Raw genomic sequence first — 16,834 nt, forward strand, 5'->3', positions numbered from 1 at the left:
AACACACAACACCCCGAGCAGATGGCTGCAGTAGTAAACAGTGACTGATGGGAGCTGTTAGAAAGAGCAGGATCTGCTCATTCACACTGACAGACCAGGCAGCAGCTTTAGTCAACCTGACCTTTGGTGGCGTCGGAGATCAAAGTTTGAACCAACCCCGGCTTGATTTGACAAGCTCATCCTGCCGGTTTGATGAATCGCTTATTGAAATACCGTCACTAAATGAAAGAGGACATGTTTTGCGTCCTTCTTATTTCCATACACACAGATGAGCCACGATATTAACACCAGCTGCCCGACAACTGTTATACGTTTAAACATAAATATGCTTTGAACTTTCAAGCTCGGAGTGATGCACATCTGCACATCTATGATTTCAAGACCAAGAACCATTAACTATCTGAAAAAGGCAGGGAAATATCAGAAGATTATCCTGTCGGAAGGAGTTGCCATTTAAAGGAAGTGCTTTCTGGCTTTCATTCAGTTTTGGAGAACGCAGCATCATCTCATTCAAGATGAATCTGCAGAGGGATCATTGAAAGCTGAAACCTGAAGCATGAACGAGCTGATCCTGCCTGACAGTGATTTAATGACCGTCCTCGCCACCGCCAGGCCCTGAGGAAATTGCAGATAGAGAGTGCGGAGGTGTTACAGAAATCCTGTTACAACCTTGTTCCTTTAAATCAGTCCCACTCACTAAAGCCTCTTATCTGGCATCATTGCTTCAAGCAAGCAGCGAGATTCTGCTGCTCTGCAAAGTAAAGAAAAGAGCTCAGCTCGGTTCATGAGGCAACATTATTATCACTGACACAATTCAGCACTCTATACTTTTAAAGAATGTATGATTTTGTATTGTAATGCACTATATCTAAATGTTTAACGGAATGACTGTAACCTTAATGTGAGTGTCAAAAGGAGCACTGGTCTTATTTGACAGAAATCTAAAGTACAAGACTGTCTCAGAAAATTAGAATATTGTGATAAAGTTCTTTATTTTCTGTAATGCAATTAAAAAAACTAAAATGTCATACATTCTGGATTCATTACAAATCAACTGAAATATTGCAAGCCTTTTATTATTTTAATGTTGCTGATTATGGTTTACAGTTTAAGATTAAGATTCCCAGAATATTCTAATTTTTTGAAATAGGATATTTGAGTTTTCTTAAACTGTAAGCCATGATCAGCAATATTAAAATAATAAAAGGCTTGAAATATTTCAGTTGATTTGTAATGAATCCAGAATGTATGACATTTTTGTTTTAGTAATTGCATTACAGAAAATCACAATATTCAAATTTTCTGAGACAGTCCGGTGTATTTTGTAGTAGAATAGAACTTTTTTTTTCCTTTTTTCTTTTCTATTTTTCTTTTCTTTTTCTTTACTACCTCTTTAGGTTTGCTTTTAATTTTATGTCATATATGGGAAGCAGGAAAAGCAGTAATGCGAGGCAAAATAATTTCCTTTTCTTCAAATAAGAAAAAAAAAGACAACTTAAAAACAAAAGAATTAGAGTGTGAAATAAAGACGCTAGAGGAGGCCTTCCAGACCTCTGCAGACGAACGTATCCTTAACAGAATAAGGAAAACTAAAATAGAATTAAATAAAATAATTGACGCAAAAACGCAGTTTCTAGTACAAAGGCTTCGCCTGGAAAACTTTGCACATGCTAACAGATCGGGAAAATACTTAGCCAATCAATTAAAAATAAACAAAGAAAAAACAACCATAACATCCATTAAGGACCAGTCAGGGGGAGTTACACATGACCCTTGTTTAATAAATTCAGTCTTTAGAGACTTTTACTATAAATTATACTCGTCACAAATTGAACCATCTGATCAATCCATTAATGAGTTTCTTGGAGACATTAATCTGCCGAAGTTACATCAGGAACAGGTTATGAATTTAGACTCACCGCTCTCAATAGGAGAACTCCATGAAGCTCTTCAACATATGCCCAATAATAAAGCTCCGGGCCCAGATGGTTTCCCAGCTGAATTTTACAAGGAATTCTGGAGTATATTAGCACCAACATTTTATAAAATGATTCTAAATGCTAGGGAAAATAAAAGCTTACCCTTAAATATGAACTCTGCTAATATTAGTCTTTTATTAAAACCGGACAAGGATCCCTTGCTCCCATCGAGCTACCGCCCAATTTCATTGATAAATGTAGACCTTAAAATAATTAGCAAGGCCATTACTGAACGTCTGAAAAGAGTCACCCCTTCTATTATACATCCGGATCAAACAGGCTTCATTAAAGGTAGACATTCGTCTACTAATATTCGCAGATTATTAAATATTATAGACTATTCGAGTATCAATAAACAGGAGACTACTATTATATCCTTAGACGCGGAAAAAGCATTTGATAAGGTAAATTGGAAGTTTCTATTGGCAACTTTGCATAAATTTGGATTTGGCGAATCTTTCATTGACTGGATAAAAATATTATACAGCTCTCCCAAGGCACGTGTAAGGACAAATGATCAAATCTCTACAAGTTTTACCTTGCAAAGAGGCACTAGACAGGGTTGCCCTCTCTCTCCCTCATTATTTGCAATATTTATTGAACCTTTAGCAGCAGCTATTAGACAAAATCAAAATATTAAAGGTATACAATGTAAAATATTAGAGCACAAAATTAGTCTTTATGCGGATGACGTACTCCTCTTCCTCCAGAACTCACGATCTTCACTATCACAGACAATTGCACTTATAGAGGGATTTTCATCTCTGTCTGATTATTCTATTAATTGGTCTAAATCCACTGTTCTGTGTGTTAACTGCAATTTTAGGAATATAACCAATACTCAATTACAATCAGGGAACATTAGATATTTAGGCATAAACATCTCCCCTAGGCTGTCAGAGTTAATAAAATTAAATCATGTTCAGCTTATAAAGAAAATAGAAGATGATCTTTCCAGATGGAGCTCTCTCCCCATTTCGCTCATGGGTAGAATAGCCACCATTAAAATGATGGTTTTACCAAAAGTAAATTATTTTTTCTCAATGATACCATGCAAACCCCCTCTTTCCTGGTTTAAATCGTTGGACTCATATGTATCAAAATTTCTGTGGAAAAATAAAACTCCACGTATTAGTTTAAAGACATTGCAAAAATCCAAAGAATATGGAGGTTTAGAATTACCTAATTTTCAGTATTACTTCATAGCCAGTAAGTTACAGTATATTGTAAAATGGTCAAAAGATCATCCTTTAGATAGTCAATGGCTGGACTCAGAGCAAGTGTTTTGTAATGAACTAGAAATCTCAGAGTTACCATTTATTAGTCAAAGTATCAAACGTCATCAATGTTTCAAAAGCATTAATATTAGCACAACTTTATCAGCTTGGTGGGAATTTCTTAAAATAGCTAAAATTTCACTTTTTCCATGTGACCGTACACCCATATGGAACAACCCAGACATCGTGAAAAATGATAAAAAGATGGTTAACTTCGTTCAATGGAGAGATCAAGGAATACGGTACTTACAGCACGTAATTGTAGGAGGACAGTTTGTACCTTTCAATACACTTATTGTTCAATACGGAGTTAGCAGGAATAAATTTTTAGAGTATCAACAACTTAAGGCAATAATAAATAAAACATACAAAATTAGCCAATTAGATTTACAACTTCCCGCTAAGATAATAGATTTATTGAATCTAAGCACTTTAAAGTTGTTATCAAAACTCTACAGGTTAGTGTCTAAACTGGACGATTCAGTCTCTCTCCCGATCTCTAAGTGGGAGGCGGATCTCTCTCTTAATACCGACCAGTTTTCTTGGTCACAAATATGCTTAAATACGTTTACTATGACTAAAAACCCAAACCTACAACTTATACAGTACAAAGTTCTTCATAGAATACATTATACTGGACAAAGGATGTTCCAGATGGGCTTTGTCACCTCTAATATCTGTTCACAGTGCACAGAGAACACCCCAGATAATTATATGCATGCTTTATGGTTCTGTACACCGGTACAGAGGTTCTGGAAGGAGATTTGTGAGGATTTATCCACATGGATCAACCACAGAATCCCAGTATGCCCCACGGTATGTATATTAGGTCACCTGGGAGACACTCAAATAGATCCTAATTGGACACACCGGGTTCTCACTGCCTTATGTATCGCAAAGAAAACCATTTTAGTAAATTGGAAACAAAAATCCAGTTTATGTATCAACCATTTTAGGAATCTTTTATCAGATCATATTAGTAGTGAGATAATGTCTGCCTCCACTGAACAACATTCGGCTGAATTGCACTCTCTGTGGTCCCCGTTTATTGGCTTCGTTACCTAGTGGGGGCGGGGGGGTGGTGATCTCGTAGCCCTTGGGGTTGGGGGTCGGCTTGGGGGGTCTGGGGCGCGGGCCTCTGGTGGCCCCTGGGGGGCGGTGGGGGGGGCCGCGGGGCCCTGTCCCTAGCCGGTGGGGGCCTTGGGGGCCTGTGGGGGGGGTTACCTCATGGCGGTGGGGGGGGGTGGCTGGGGAGGGCTCGGGCGGGGGGCTGTGGCTGGGGCGTCTCCGGGCCTCCCGGGGGGGGCGGGGCCGTGGACGTGGGGGTCCCACCCGGAGGGCCCGGCCCTGCCTGGGTGGGGGGTGGCTGTCTGCGCTGGGGGGGCATTGCTGCCTTGGTCCTCCGTCGCTGGGCGGGGGCCAAGTGCCCCTGCGGATGTGGGGACTCCGGGACCCTTGGGGTGTCCGCCGGGGTGGCCTCGGGGGGGGGTGGGGCCGGGTCCGGGGAGCGGGCTTCCCCTGACCGGGGGGTGCACGGGCGGGCGCGACGGCGGGGTGGCACCATTCCCAGGTATCTATGTCTTATGTTGTCAGTATGAATGGGAGGATGTTGGACCGTTTCCTCCTCCGTCTGGGGGCTCCGGCGGCGCCGGGGGCGCCCTTGGAGGTACGGTGGGGCCCTTGCCCGGCTCGGGGGGCCGGCCCCCGTCTACTGGACGGCCGGTGGGGGGACGCGGGTGTCTTATCAGGGCCGGCTTTGCTGGTCCTGCTTCCTGGCTTCGGCCTCCGCTCCCCCTCTTGCCCCCCCTACACGATTCATACGCACATAGGCGAAAGGCGGGGGGTCCGGGTCGTGTGGGGCACTGTCCCGCGGGGCCTGGCACTCCCCGCCTCACGGTTTTAACAGCAAAATAGACACTGCACATTCAACACTTAATAAATACATTTGACAAGGACACGTAGTTCGGGAGGGGGGGGGGTCTGTGTCAATCGATACTTGGCCCTCCCTCCTCCCTGTTTTTATGGCATTAATCACATGCACTCAACACAAGGGGCGGGAGGGGGTCCCACATCACCCGCGTTCCCTCACCGGCCTGGGCCTGGGACGGGTGGGTCGGGTTACCCGGGCCTGGCGGGGCCCGCCGTGCAGCCTGGGGTGCCTTCTGGCGGTGCTGGATCCCCCCGGGGAGGGGGAAACGGTGCGTGATTGTATGTCTGTGTCGGTGAGAATGCGGTATGGAAGGGTCCTGCCATGGAGGATTTGAGCCTCCATTGGCAGGACATCAAAAACTTAATAATTTATCAATATTATATTATACAAAGATGGTTATTATTATTATTATTATTAGTATTATTATTAGTATTATTATTATTATTATGTATAGTATATTATATTATTATTAGTATAGGTATCGGATAGGTGAATGGATGAATGAATGGGATGCCTGGGTCTGGGGCCCTCCGTTGTCGGGCCTGCGCGGGTGTCGCCTTGTTGGGGGGTTCCCTCTCTCCGGGCCCGTCTCCGGTCCCCCCCGCTGCCTCTACGGCGGGGCGCCCCTCTGGTCTTGGAGGGCCACTTTCGTGGGGGACGGGTGCGCCTGCCCGCGTCGGCGGCCGGGGCGGCTCTGTCTCTCCGGGCGGGCTGGCCCCCTGCCGGGTGGGGGTCGCTGGCCAGAAGGGTGAGGGCCTCCTGGCCGCGTGTCCGGCCCGGACCGGGTGGCCGGGGATTGCCTGGGTCGCGGTCCGCCGCCGCGGGATCCCTGGCTGCTTCTTTCCGCGTCGTGGGGGCCCCGCCCGCGGGCCCCCTCGGCCGCCGCCGGGTGGGGGGGGGGGCCTCGCAGGCGGTGGGTTGCCTCCCTCCTACTTCTCCCCTCTGTGGGGTTGCCGGTGGCCTGGGTTCCGGGCTCTTCCTTGTCGGCCTCTGGTCTCACGGGTGGCGGGGTTGCTCCCCCCCCTCCCCCACTATAGATACACTTCAGGTGGAGCTTTGTTTGGTTTATTACACACACACACACACACACACACACACACATACACACACACACACACACACACACACACACACACACACACACACACACACACACACACACACACACACACACACACACACATATAGTAATTTAGTCACACGCATACACACACACACACACACACACACACACACACACACACACACACACACACACACACATGCATGATCATATACATACACACACACACACATAGACATACACACTGGCTTGTTCACCTGCATGCTGGCTCTCTAGTTTTTGGGTTTAGGTAGCGGTAGCGATAGCTTAGCTCAGACTGCGATCAGATCTCAAGATTTAGGTCGATTGCTGTTCGTGTTTTGGATGGCTCCGTGCCGGTTTCGTGCTTTGTTTGTGGTTTTTTTGTTGCAGATTTCCAGTGCTTGACGTGTGTCTCCGTGTGTTCCTGCTTCCTGGATTGGCAGTGGATGTCGTCACCACCCCCCCCCCACCCCCTCCCCCCCCCCAAAAAAAAAAAAAAACACTGGGTTTGTATGTGTATATTTATGTATGTGTACGCATATGTGTGCGTATATATATGTATATATTACATATAGTAATAATGCACATATATACACTTTTGGTTTCTACCGTCATGGTATCAATCAATAATATGTGTGCAGACAAGGTAAAAAAAAAAAAAAAAAAAAAAAAAAAAAAAATTTATGTCATATACTGTCTATTATGTGGACCCCAGGAAGAATAGCTGCAGTTTTGCTGCAGCTAATGGGAATCAGAATAAAACTATAAACTATAAACTCTATTTTTTTTCTCAATTGTCATTAGAGGATCAGTGTTATTTACATTAACCAATTTTAGTTAGTATGTAATTGAAAATAGATGCACTGGGTGAGCGCAGTGATACATTCTTTGCAATGTTAATGTTGCTTGATAAACTCAAGCTAAACCCATGACTAGGAAACAAATATTATAGTGTTTTCCTGATATGATCATAGACCAGGAAACAAATCCTGTTTTTTCTCAATTGTGTCCTAATTGTATCAATGAATGGACTGTGAGTTTAAAAAACATGTTTTTGAAGTGCTGTAACTGGTCACGCACAGTCTGGACGGGTCAGTCTGTTGCTATAGCGATGATGGGCCTGTTGATGGGAAGGGTGATAGTGAACGATAGTACTTCCTCTCAGGAAAGTGACAATTTAGGTTTCCAGTGTGTGTTTGTTGTGGAATTCTAGGAATTTCCAAATCTATCTGTTCTGTGAAGGTCACACACTCATCCACTCATCATTCTCATCACTCATCCTTCTGTAATCATAACTGTATTACGACTATCTTTGGCTGACACATGGGGATGTGTTATAAATGTGTGTGTGCACATGTGTATTTGTGGATTTGTTGATTCCCCTGAGGTTTTGCCAGTAGACAGCTGGCAGCAGGGATCTGTGATGGGGAAATGAAGTATAACCGTTACTGCGTTTATTTATAAAATGAATAATGTAAGTAGGACAAATGAACAGACAGCAGTTCATCATGGAGAAAACAAGCTAATGTGAAGATTTCAGTCACTGTATGGATGATTGTGTCCTGGAGACGGTGACTGGGGATCATCAGTTCACCTTGGATTAAACTGTCAGCTGCAGATCATAAATCAATGCAGCTGTTCCTTTTATTGGTGATAATTGCAGTTATTAAATTGTGCATAATAGCCATATTTTTACTGTCTACTGCTGTCCAGAATCAATGAGTCTTATTTAATCTTTATCTTTTTCTATAGATGTATCTATAGATGAGGGATGTTAAAATGGTATTTGTGGTTGTAATATGTAATTTTCCAACTATGCCTAGTGTGCGCACGTGTGTCTGTGTGGGTTTTGTCCATCTTTGTCTCTAAAGTGATAAAGAACAGAGATAATTTTACATGGCATGATAATGTTCCTATTTCTTCCCATCTGTGTGCTCTGTGGCAACATAAACCTTAAAAAAGTATCTTTTTTTTAGGTCAGTTCTCACATAAAACCTGTGTGTATTTCATATAGTGTAGTGAGATATTACTTAAACTGATGACAAATGTGCTGACAGCTTGATCTTTAATTGAGTTACTAGTCGTGGCAATGTGTTTTTGTTCAGATATTGATCTGAATTGGGAATGAAGCACTGATGGTATTTTAATAAGAAAAACAGAGTCGACTATTAGTCAATCAATACCTTTTAGTGTCTGTCATTGTGCACACACTCCCTTCCACAGAAATACTCATTTAACTTCTGCTTCCTTCTCCCTGCCTCCCTTTTCTTTTTCTTTCTTTTTTCTGAAACAACACAGTAACATTTTAAAAGGTCTGTTTTGATCATTTTCTCTCAATTCTTTTTTTATTTATAGGCTAAAACTCTTCGTAAGTTGATCCAGCAGACGTTCAAGCAGGTGGCCAATCTCAACGATGAGCAGTGCATTCTGAAGTTCCTGGAGATCATTGCACCGATCTACCGCTATGACAAGGAGTTCTTTAAATGTGCTCTTGGGGTATGTTTGCATCACCCGCCGTCCCACCCATTCCCTTTCCTGCTGCTGACGCTCAGTCCTTCTTAACGCTCATGTTGACTGTGTAAGACTGACACCTTTTGGTAGAATCAGGTCCTGCAAGCATCCAGTAGGGAATTGAATTGGACGAACACAATGTGCTCAAGCTGATAACGCACAAGGACTAGAGGAAAAAGTAAGCAAATCCTTGGAATTAAAAGCTAGTGGAACATCCATTGGCATCAATGACTTCAGGTTGAGTGGTTTCTGAAGCCTAACTTTCTGACAGAGCTGTGAACAGAAACATGCTGGACAACAAGATTCAGTAGAACAATGTGTGAAAAAAGTGGTGAGGGATGGAAAACATCAGTGATCAGAGAGAAGAAAGTCTTGAGAGAATGGACTGAACATAATTTTCAATGGGTTCAGTTCAGAAAGCAGCGCAGAAGCCTCCGCTCCTGCCCCCAGCTGTCACACCTCAAACTACCGATCTACTGCCTTGCTCATGGATCGTTGGCTCCCACCACAGAAGCTGCACTGCAAAAACTCAAAATCGTACCAGGAATATTTGTCTTGTCTGCAATTTTCACCTTTTTCAAGTAAATTTTCACTTGAAATAAGCAGAAAAATCTGCCAGTGGGACAAGATTTATCTTCTTATTAGAAGCAAAAAAATATTGTTCCATTGGCAGATTTTTCTACTTATTTTAAGTGAACATCTACTTGAAACAGGTGAAAATTGTTGTTTTTTTCCAGTGATGAGTCTTGTTTTTAGTGTAAGAGATGTCTTTGACTAAAAATGAGACATTTTAACTAGAAAGAAGACAAATATTCTTGTTAAAATTTTGAGTTTTTGCAGTGTGGTGCTTCTTGTGCTGATTGAGTGTTTTAGAAAGGCCTAGGAGCTGGCTTGGTGCTTCTTCTTTACCTAGTTGAGGATTCTATACTGTGTTTTTTGTTGAGTAGCTGTAGAAATAAAATGTCTCAATTTATAGATACGTTTTCTAACTGTGAACTGATGGATGGTTATATACTTTAAGATTATTTTGTACACCTATCCTGCTTTTATGCAGTTCAGCTGCTCTTTATCTTGTGTCTCCAGAGATCATTTTTTCCATCACCAGAGGCTTCTTATGAACAGCTCAATGTGTGTCCTTTATCTTTCAAAGTAGCACTAAACCACACCTCCAAACTCATTTTATTAACTTGACTTCTCAACCCTATTAGCTTTTATTGAGGTAATCAGTCTTTGGCTTCACTGACTGGTTTTCTCCACCATATTTAATGTGGCCCTGCGATGGACTGGTGACCTTTCCAGGGTGAACCCCTGCCTCTATTTAGCTGTAATGAGCTGGGATAGACTCCAACAGACCCCTGGGAACCTGCAAAGGATAAAGGGTATAGAAAATGGATGGATATTTAATTAGGGTGTTTAATAATGGCACAAGATATTATGGGCATTTTGAGTTTGTGTAGTATTTCGGCTCAGATGAAGATCGGATTACATTTCATGGCAAATGAATGCAGAAACAAGTTAATTCCACAGGCTTTACATAATTAGGGCCCGAGCACTGACAGTGCGAAGGCCCTATTGTATCTGTAGGAATTTTTTCCTTCCTTTTTCCCTTCTTCCGACGAAATGAGGGCCTTTTTGCCCCCTAAACGTGCCCCAAAAGTCACCAAATTTTACACGCAAGCCAGGCCTGGTGATAAATTTGATATTTAATGGTTTACATTAATGGGCGTGGCCTAATGGCTCAACAGCGCCCCCTAGAAAAATTTGTGCATCAAGCCCCACAATACGGTTTGACGTACATGCACGAAAATCGGTACACACCTGTATCATGTTGCAACTTAAAGAAAAGTCTCTTGGCGCCATGGCCGAAACCGAACAGGAAGTCGGCCAGTTTGAATTAATCGTGTAATTTTGCCGCAATTTATGCCAGTCCTTTATTTATCATGTATCTTTTCATCTCTTTAACAGTCTAGCTGGGTGATCCAGGTAGAGTTGGCTATCGGGCCAGAAGAAGGAATCAGTTACCTCACTGATAAAGGATCAACCGTAAGTTTTCCACCACAATATACAGGACTGTCTCAGAAAATTAGAATATTGTGATAAAGTCCTTTATTTTCTGTAATGCAAAAAAAGGCCATACATTCTGGATTCATTACAAATCAACTGAAATATTGCAAGCCTTTTATTATTTTAATATTGCTAAACTCAAAATCTATCTAAAAAAATTTGAATATTCTGGGAATCTTAATCTTAAACTGTAAGCCATAATCAGCAATATTAAATTAATAAAAGGCTTCAAATATTTCAGTTGATTTGTAATGAATCCAGAATGTACGACATTTTTGTTTTTTTAATTGCATTACAGAAAATAATGTCCTGTAAAGCAAAGCGAGGCTGTTGGTTGTAACGGGCTCAACAGCCTAGCTGTCATCATTCATCATCAGTGAATAATACTAGAGGAATTAGTAGTGTCATGTTCATGTTTCTTCATGGTTTACTTTTAGATCTCTTATGTGTCCCTCTATGTCTCCAGCCCACACATCTAGCAAACTTTAACCAGGTCCAGTCCATCCAGTACTCAGCTATGGAGGAGAAAGACAGGAAAGGAATGCTGCAGCTGAATGTAGCCGGCGCTGCTGAGGTACGAGATGTAGCTCTGTCTGACAGACCAATGACCATGGACAAATAAGTTCTTTGATGACATTTATGTGTAGTTTCTCATTTTCATGGTCTTAACATTTTCCCCTTACCTGAGTTGCATTCAGAAAATCAGATTGAAGTTTTCTGTAAAAACAAATGCAATTTATATGAATGAATGTCGTCAGGGGCGAGAGAATAACAGGCTAATTCATCAAATCATTTTCTTTTTCAATCTAGATTCAAGTTACCACAATGGATGCAGTTATTTAATGCTTTTTTTTTTTTAAATATGTCTTTTTTGTGCATGTAAAGGAGTGAAAATATTTGTTTTACATGGACTACAGCATTCTGATATCAACCTTTTAAGACAATACTCTGATTCAGAAATGACCATGTAAAAAATCCACTGAATTCCAATAAGATCATATTCAAAGTAAACAGGGAGTTTAAGTAATGGCTATTACTGTAATTAAACTGTGCTATTTAACATGTTGAGCTGGTATATGAAATTCACAGTTAAAACACAAGCTGCTTGTTATTTTCCCTGACATACATCAGTAGCTGCAAACCTCCATTGTTGTATCTTAATTGTTTGCGTTATATAATAGCTCTCTTTAGAGATAATAGCTCTCTGTAACTGAAGATAGACTCTGATTGTGTGTGTGTGTGTGTGTGTGTGTGTGTGTGTGTGTGTGTGTGTGTGTGTGTGTGTGTGTGTGTGTGTGTGTGTGTGTGTGTGTGTGTGTGTGTGTGTGTGTGCGTGTGTGTGTGTGTTTGTGTGTGTGTGTGTGTGTGTGTGTGTGTGTGTGTGTGTGCAGCCTCTTACAGTTACAACAGCATCCCTCACCATGGCGGAGAACTTAGCTGACTTGATTGATGGCTATTGTCGACTCGGTTCAATGGAAACTCATTCATTCATTGTGAGAATTCAGAAAGGTATCGTTTTATGTTGGACTTTTATGTATTTATATACTACAATGTTGAATGCATGTTGAAAGTAGGCAGGTTTTATTAGAATTAGTTTTTAAGATGTAGAAGTAGTTGCTTTTAATTGTTTATTTCTTTATTTGGTCAAGACGAGGGCTAAAAATAATGCTTTTTTTCCCACAAAAATCACAAAGGCCTATTTATTCACACTAATTATGAACATATGATTTGGGATTATTATAGGCATGCCAGTAGTGGCAAACCCATATTGCAGCATAAGCCTTTCACTAGCTAAAAAGAAAAAAACACCCTGCGTATGCCAAGAAACTCCCTGAAAAAAAAATTGCTGTGAAAAAAAAAATGCCAGAAAAAACGGGAAAAAAACATTACAATGCAAAGTGGAGCACTTTGCTAGCAAACTAAAGTCACAAAAAATGGCATGTATGGCGAAGTAACAGAACTCTTCATGAACATTAAAGAGCATGACCCCACTGATATGGAAGAACACGCCTGAAAAAACCCAGCAAAAACCAATTTGCGCAGGCAATATATTAGTATCCAGAAAACGGTTTGCCTTTTCTTCCGCTTATTATTCCAAGAGTTTTAGCGTCTGTTAATGCTTCCTTAACGGCAACGTGTACCCAGGCCAGACGTACATCAGTACTACATCGCGCCTCGATGAGCATTACTTTTCTCAGTCAAAAGTGTTATCGTGGCAAAAATTACAAAAATTCTTTATCGTAGAGACGTCATTCAAATGTTAAAAGACTCGCCCCACTGTGCACGACAACATATTAAAATCTCATGAAACTTTGATTTACAAAAATTTTACGTCAAAATGTGGGCCCCATTCATTCCTATTGGGCTTGTTACCATGGCAACAAAAAAGTGAATTCCTATTCCTTCCCATGGGGGGAGCATAGGAATGAATACAGAACCACTGCAGATACAATCAGAATCACCCTGAACAAAAGCAGCAGGAGGGGACGAATGGGCAGGAGGGCGTGCCCATATCAACATTTCCTGAAATGTTCTAATTATTATCTATTATTTAGCAATTATTTCCAGTGTTTTAATTTTACTACAAAGTTGTTATTTTACTAAAAAGCAGCATGTGTTTTTTTCTGCATAGAGCTGTTGCTTTAACTGTGAATTGTCACAAAAGCAGACAAGGACAGCTGAGGTACACATGTAATAACTTATAGAAATAAAAGATCACTGTTAAGATTGTAAAGTATAATTTTGCTAAATTATTAGTAGTGTTTTTGTAACTGCTTGTACTAGCTACCTATTGCCGCAAGACATTGAGCCATTGAAAGAGTCTGTTAAAATGCACGTTTTAGTTTTTTTCTTTTTTTCAAGGTGCATAGATTTGTTTATTATGTATAAGTAACTGTGATTTAGTCTTTATTATTGCTCAAGTCGTGTTTTTGACCCTGTTTATGTTTTTGTCCTCTAGAGGGAGAGAGAGCTCTGCCTTCACTCCCAAAGTAAGTACATATCTTTTTGATGACAGCATATGCTTACACATACACTCATAGATTAGTGATATCTCTGATATTTGTTCATAATGACGTCAGCTGTGTGAGCTCATTTCGTTGTAGGTATTAATCCCCATTGTTCCCAGTTTAACAGGAGAAAGTAACAGCAAGCTGCTTTAAAATGAAAGTGATTTTCACCAATGAAAAAGAAACCCTACAGAAGATTGATATTTTTAGGATCTAAGGGTCATCAGTTTTATCTTCAATATTTGGACATGTCATCCCAAGAAGCTTTTTTTGTGCAACTATATTTTGAGTGGACATAAGTTTCTGGAAAAAAAAGGTCAATTTGGCATTTGTATCAATAAGTCTTTCATCCATTCATAAAGTGGACCTTGATTGTTCATCTTTTACATGCTGTAGCTTTTAAACAGTTAAAGGAGCAAACAGCAGAAGATGCAAAATTAAACTACTGAAAATCTCAGTTTTTCAGTTTGGAGGAGAAACCTAATCATCCGGCCAATCGGGAAACTTTAGACGGTGAAATAGAAATAATTTAGCTTTGTTGTTAATCATGTAAGTTTTATCATCAAAATCTTCACAGTTTCTTTGACAGTCCTCTCCATGTTTACCTCTGTTTTTGTACTGTTTGCACTTAGATATAGGATTTAAATAATAATAACTTGCATTTATATAGGGCCTTTCATGGAACCCAAGGTCACTGTACAATGTTCGTATATTATTCATTCACTCATTCATACTTGGTGATGGTAAACTACATATGTATAACATATACATATACTATAGTATAAACATACATATAACCACATTATACACAGCTCCAACTGTTTTTGGGGAGGGGGGTTGTAATTTTTGCAGCACAGAATTTACAAACTTGTTTATTTGGCCGTTTTTCTGCTTGGACGTCAATTGTTTAAATTCAGATTCCAACCGTTTGATTACATTTCAAGTGAAATTTCTGCCTCGCTCCGTGGTGTCTGGTCAAATAAGGAGATAAGTTTAGGAGCTAAATATTTTCCACGTAGAGTTTTTAAACACTGCTAGTCTCCTCCTCTCTTTGCCATCTGCCTGACGTACTGATGGTAGTAATAGTTGTTCACAGGACAAAAACAGACCACAGACAGTAGAAACAGTAAGGACGTATGTATTTATGTATATAAGAAAGCTTTCTATGTGTGCCTTTCCAGAATTTCTGCTATTTAATCTATTAATAGGACCATGGTATCAAATTACAGTCTTGTGTGAAGGAGACAGGGGGGGTGTTGTTTTATTATGTGTTAGCCTTTTTGATTTGTTAAGTTTTGTTAAATGTTTTCTACTTTTCTTCCTTGTCTCCAGACTGTCGAATAATGAGAAAAAGTTAGAAGCAGTGAAGAGTGGAGTACGAACAATCTCTGTTTCAGGTAAGATACAAACTCATGTTTATTAACTCTCTTACTTACTTGACTTCCACTGTCTTTCTTTTAATTTCCATCAACCCCTTTTTTATCCTCTGTTCTCCCCTTGACCCCTCCTCTTTGCTCCTGCTGTGTTATGTTTACCTCCTCCCCCTCGTCTTCCTCACATCTCTCTCTGCACGCATTTGTATTCATTCACTCTTTGTTTTTCTTCTAAAAACTGGACCCCTTCCCCGTCCAATTGGCTGAAGATATAATTTTTGAACACCTCCTAAGCCAACCAAGGCTCAACGTTTCCTCCTCCCCTTTGTGTTCCGCTCACATTCGCTACCCAACGGTTTCCTCAGCTCTTATTGGACCGTTAGCAGAGGAGCGTGTCTGCAAAATTGTATTGTTGCGGAGAAACATTCCTGATTTAATTATCATGGTTACCAGAGTTATTGAAGAAAAGAAGTGTGAATAGAGAGTAACCCACATCATTGATGGAAAGTGATTGCGTGACTAAACTGACATGGTTTACATTAATTACGTTGATTAAGATTTCTTGATAGGTTTAAAAAATGTTTTTATTCCTGAAAGATTACGAAAATCAATGTATAGTTAGTTTTGAGGTAGAGTTTTAGCATTTCACTGCAAAAACTCAAAATCTTACCAGGAATATTTGTCTTATTTCTAGTTAAAATGTCTAATTTTTAGTCAAAAAATCTCATTACACTTAAAACAAGAGTAATTACCAGAAAAATAACTTGTTATTTGACAATTTTCACCTGTTTCAAGTAAATTTTCACTTGAAATAAGTAGAAAAATCTGCCAGTGGGACAAGATTTATCTTCTCATTACAAGCAAAAAAATCTTGTTCCACTGGCAGATTTTTCTACTTATTTTAAGTGAAAATCTACTTGAAACAGGTGAAAATTGTTGTTTTTTCCAGTGATGAGTCTTGTTTTAAGTGTAATTTTTTTATTGACTAAAAATGAGACATTTTAACTAGAAATAAGACAAATATTCTTGTTAAGATTTTGAGTTTTTGCAACAGTTTTGTGGGTTAACCTGCTAAATCTGCTGCATCACAATAATAACTTTTTTTCTACTATGCTTCTCCGTTTTAAGCTTCTTTTTTTTTGTCCTTACGGCCTGTTTGCTATAACTTGATACCAATGACTTCCATAAGTGCCGGGTTCTTCATCGTTTTGGCTCGTGTTTAGAAAGTTGTTTTGAGTCGGTCCTTTGGAATGAGAGATGTTTACTGGCCGTGGAGATTATTGTGTAAAATAGCAGAGCGACCGCTGTCCCAGAGCGACCTGCTGGCTTCTTGTCAGTCAAGTACCGTCTGTTGCTATTGGTGACCAGTTTTTTACCTCCTGCAAGTAAGAGCAGGTTGTCATCTTTTACTTGACCTCCAATTCAGGATGAGAGACATTTTCTGTCGTCGTTGGTAGTAGTTAGGGGTGGGCGATATGACCTAAAATTAATATCACGGTATTTTTCATCTTTTGAACGGTGACGGTATAATATCACGGTATTTTTTGGTACGTTTTGGGAGGAGTAGCCTGTCCTGTCCCTTTATGTGAATAAGGTTAATATTTTTAT

The 16,834-nt window shown here is 40.4% G+C and overlaps 1 protein-coding gene across 6 annotated transcripts in view; it reads left to right on the plus strand.

Moving 5' to 3' along the window:
- The window catches only part of LOC133461459 (focal adhesion kinase 1-like), a 90,671-nt gene that overhangs the window by 42,238 nt on the left and 31,599 nt on the right, over positions 1–16,834 (plus strand). For all 6 annotated transcript variants that reach the window (XM_061742388.1, XM_061742387.1, XM_061742382.1 and 3 more), the window contains 6 exons: positions 8,626–8,766; positions 10,747–10,824; positions 11,312–11,419; positions 12,237–12,354; positions 13,805–13,835; positions 15,186–15,250. In XM_061742388.1, the coding sequence (XP_061598372.1) occupies positions 8,626–8,766; positions 10,747–10,824; positions 11,312–11,419; positions 12,237–12,354; positions 13,805–13,835; positions 15,186–15,250 (541 nt within the window). The remainder of the gene's footprint in view (positions 1–8,625; positions 8,767–10,746; positions 10,825–11,311; positions 11,420–12,236; positions 12,355–13,804; positions 13,836–15,185; positions 15,251–16,834) is intronic.

The sequence above is a fragment of the Cololabis saira genome, chromosome 15, assembly GCF_033807715.1.
Source record: "Cololabis saira isolate AMF1-May2022 chromosome 15, fColSai1.1, whole genome shotgun sequence".
NCBI classification, from domain to species: Eukaryota; Metazoa; Chordata; class Actinopteri; order Beloniformes; family Belonidae; genus Cololabis; species Cololabis saira.